The sequence below is a fragment of the Chenopodium album genome, chromosome 4 (assembly GCF_948465745.1).
Source record: "Chenopodium album chromosome 4, dcCheAlbu1.1, whole genome shotgun sequence".
In the NCBI taxonomy this organism is placed as follows: domain Eukaryota; kingdom Viridiplantae; phylum Streptophyta; class Magnoliopsida; order Caryophyllales; family Amaranthaceae; genus Chenopodium; species Chenopodium album.
In genome coordinates, this window is record NC_137837.1 from 76428587 (window position 1) to 76431148 (window position 2562).

At 35.9% G+C, this 2562-nt stretch overlaps 1 protein-coding gene across 1 annotated transcript; it reads left to right on the top strand.

Moving 5' to 3' along the window:
- The first annotated feature begins 554 nt into the window (after positions 1-554).
- LOC145628211 (protein MAINTENANCE OF MERISTEMS-like) lies at positions 555-2285 on the top strand. Its single transcript, XM_081680519.1, has one exon. The coding sequence runs from the start codon at positions 555-557 to the stop codon at positions 2283-2285; it is 1731 nt and encodes a 576-aa protein (XP_081536645.1).
- The last annotated feature ends 277 nt before the right edge of the window (positions 2286-2562 follow it).

A 2562-nucleotide genomic window follows, 5' to 3' on the forward strand; every position in this document is an offset into this window, starting at 1 on the left:
CGAATAACTCCATAGATTATGTACCCATTTATTTTTCCCTAAATATGTAGTAGCTTATACATACCTCAAAACATGTTTTCAAATAAGTTTACATTCATATGTACCTCCATCACTTTTCTTTATCCATATCTATGCTTTTTCTCCATTAATCAATTATTCTTACTTTTTTATGGGCATGATAATTGATGAGAGAGAAGGATAGAAAGAACAAGTGGAAAAAATTACCAAAAATATGATACACTCTTTCAAATGCATTTACTTTTAGTATATGGGACAATCTTTTAGAGATGGAAAGATAATAACAAAACCAAATGATATTCGTGTCTTGTACTCTTCCTTTCACACTTCTTACCACATATACGTTTTCTCAAGGAGAAAGTACACCCCAAATAAATTAATTCTCTTCCTTGTACTACCACCACACTCCTCTACCTTGGAATGTGAAATACATGCAGTGACGAGTTGTCGCCATTAACGTGTACCTTCAAATCAAATTCTCCAATATAAAAAAAACCCCCAAAAATTCTCAATTTTTTTCAACTCAAACCCCACAAATGGCTGAAAATGAACCCTTAATCAAAGAGAGACGATCTCTAATTTCATCACCCGTTAATGGGAGATACACTGAGAAAATTGGCCATTTTCTAAAACCCTCAAATTTACCTTCAAATCAAGCACAAAATTTCTTGAAACCGCCTCCAAAGTACCTCCCCACACAACCCATTTCCCCAATTCTCAAATCTTTGACCTCAAAAATTCGTTTTAATGGATGGACTCAACCACTCCCAAATTGGAGCTCTTGGGTTGAGAATTTGCGGCCATCTTTCGAATCCACATGGAAGAAAGCTTCGATCTTTGAAGCTATTATGTGTTCTACACTCGAGATCTCGAGGTATAAAACATTTATCTTTGGTTTTGCTGAGAAATGGTGCCCGGAAACCAGCACGTTCATACTACCTTGGGGTGAAGTGACAATAACTTTAGAAGATGTTTTTATTTTGGGGGGTTTCTCTACTATCGGGGCATGTGTTATGAGTAAGCTTCATTCGACCAAATCGCTTGCAATTGTGAAAACTTTGTTGGCGGTGCGGGCAGAATTGCTGAAGAATAAGTGTAAGAGGCCAAGCCACAAACAATGGATGGACAAGTGGATGGGAACGAGGCATAAATTAGAGCATGAAGCTTTTTTATCTTTGTGGTTGTCTAGGTATGTTCTTCCTGCTAATGATTGTGGTACTATAAACAAGAGAGTTTTTGAAATTGCTATACTTTTATCTAGAGGATTCAAAATTGCACTTGCGCCTGCTGTTCTTGCTAGTATATATAGAGATTTGAAATTGTTGAAGGAAAAGATTGCGGCTATTCGAGCATTGGGTGATCAGGACCATGGAGAAGTGTCGAATTTTTTGCTATGTGCACCTTTGTATTTGTTGCAAATGTGGATTTGGGAACGATTTTTGAAATTCAGCCCAAAACCAAATCCTATGACTACAGATAGTTTTTGTTGGGCAGAAAGATGGCATAAAGTGAAAATTTTGGAAAATTATGAAGTGGGTTTGGTCACTGATCATGCTAGTAGTGATTTTAATTGGAGGCCTTACTCAATCACTCTTGATAATAATTTCTCTCCAATTTACCTTAATCTTGATATGCAATCTTATGGAAGGTGTATAAGGGTTAGCCAATTGGTTGGATTGAATTGTATTGAGCCATATTTTCCTCATCGTGTAGCAAGGCAATTTGGGCTTGATCAAGATATCCCTAATACTATCATTTTTCGAAGTGGAAACACAGAGGAAACAGCTTGGAGTAATTACAATAGGGAAATTGTAGAGTTCAAGTTGCACATGCCGCCAAAGCTCTTCAATAAGGCAGGTGTTACACCCAGTTACTTTGACTGGTGGAGTAAGATAAATAATGAAGGTATCACAAAGATATCAACTACAGAAGAAGATAGGCTAGAAAAGAATGATGAACTTGACGTCCCACCAGGTTTTAGTCCAATTCAAAAAAAGGTAGCGGCCAAAGCGGCTAATTCTGCTATCATCCAAGAGAGGGAATGCAATTATCCAGAAGAACGTACAAAAGAAGGACTCACCCTTGAAGATGGAATTGAGACTAACGTTGGAAGTTCGATAAGAAGTTTTGTTATCATTAACAAAGAGGTTCAAATCAACATCAAAGGTGTTTCTGGCTCTAATGAAGATATGGATCTTGTAGATCGTATATTTAGATTGCAGAGAGTTGTTAGCTTGGTCAGGGAAACCAAAATCGGTAAGATCTAAAGGCCAAATAAAATAAGCTTGATTATTTGATACTCTATTAATGTCAGTCTTTCTGATTATGGTCTATTATTACAATTTATAGAATTGAAGTATCTCTATCAATTGACTTTATGTTAGTCGTCATTGTCATCTATCTTATCTTGTGTTTTGGAATAATCTTTCATACATGTTACATGTACTCTTAAATTTTTATGAAGTATAAATTAAACTTTGGATTATAGGCATGTTTGAGGTTGTATAATATTTAAAGTTGCTACTAGACCTAGTTATCATATTT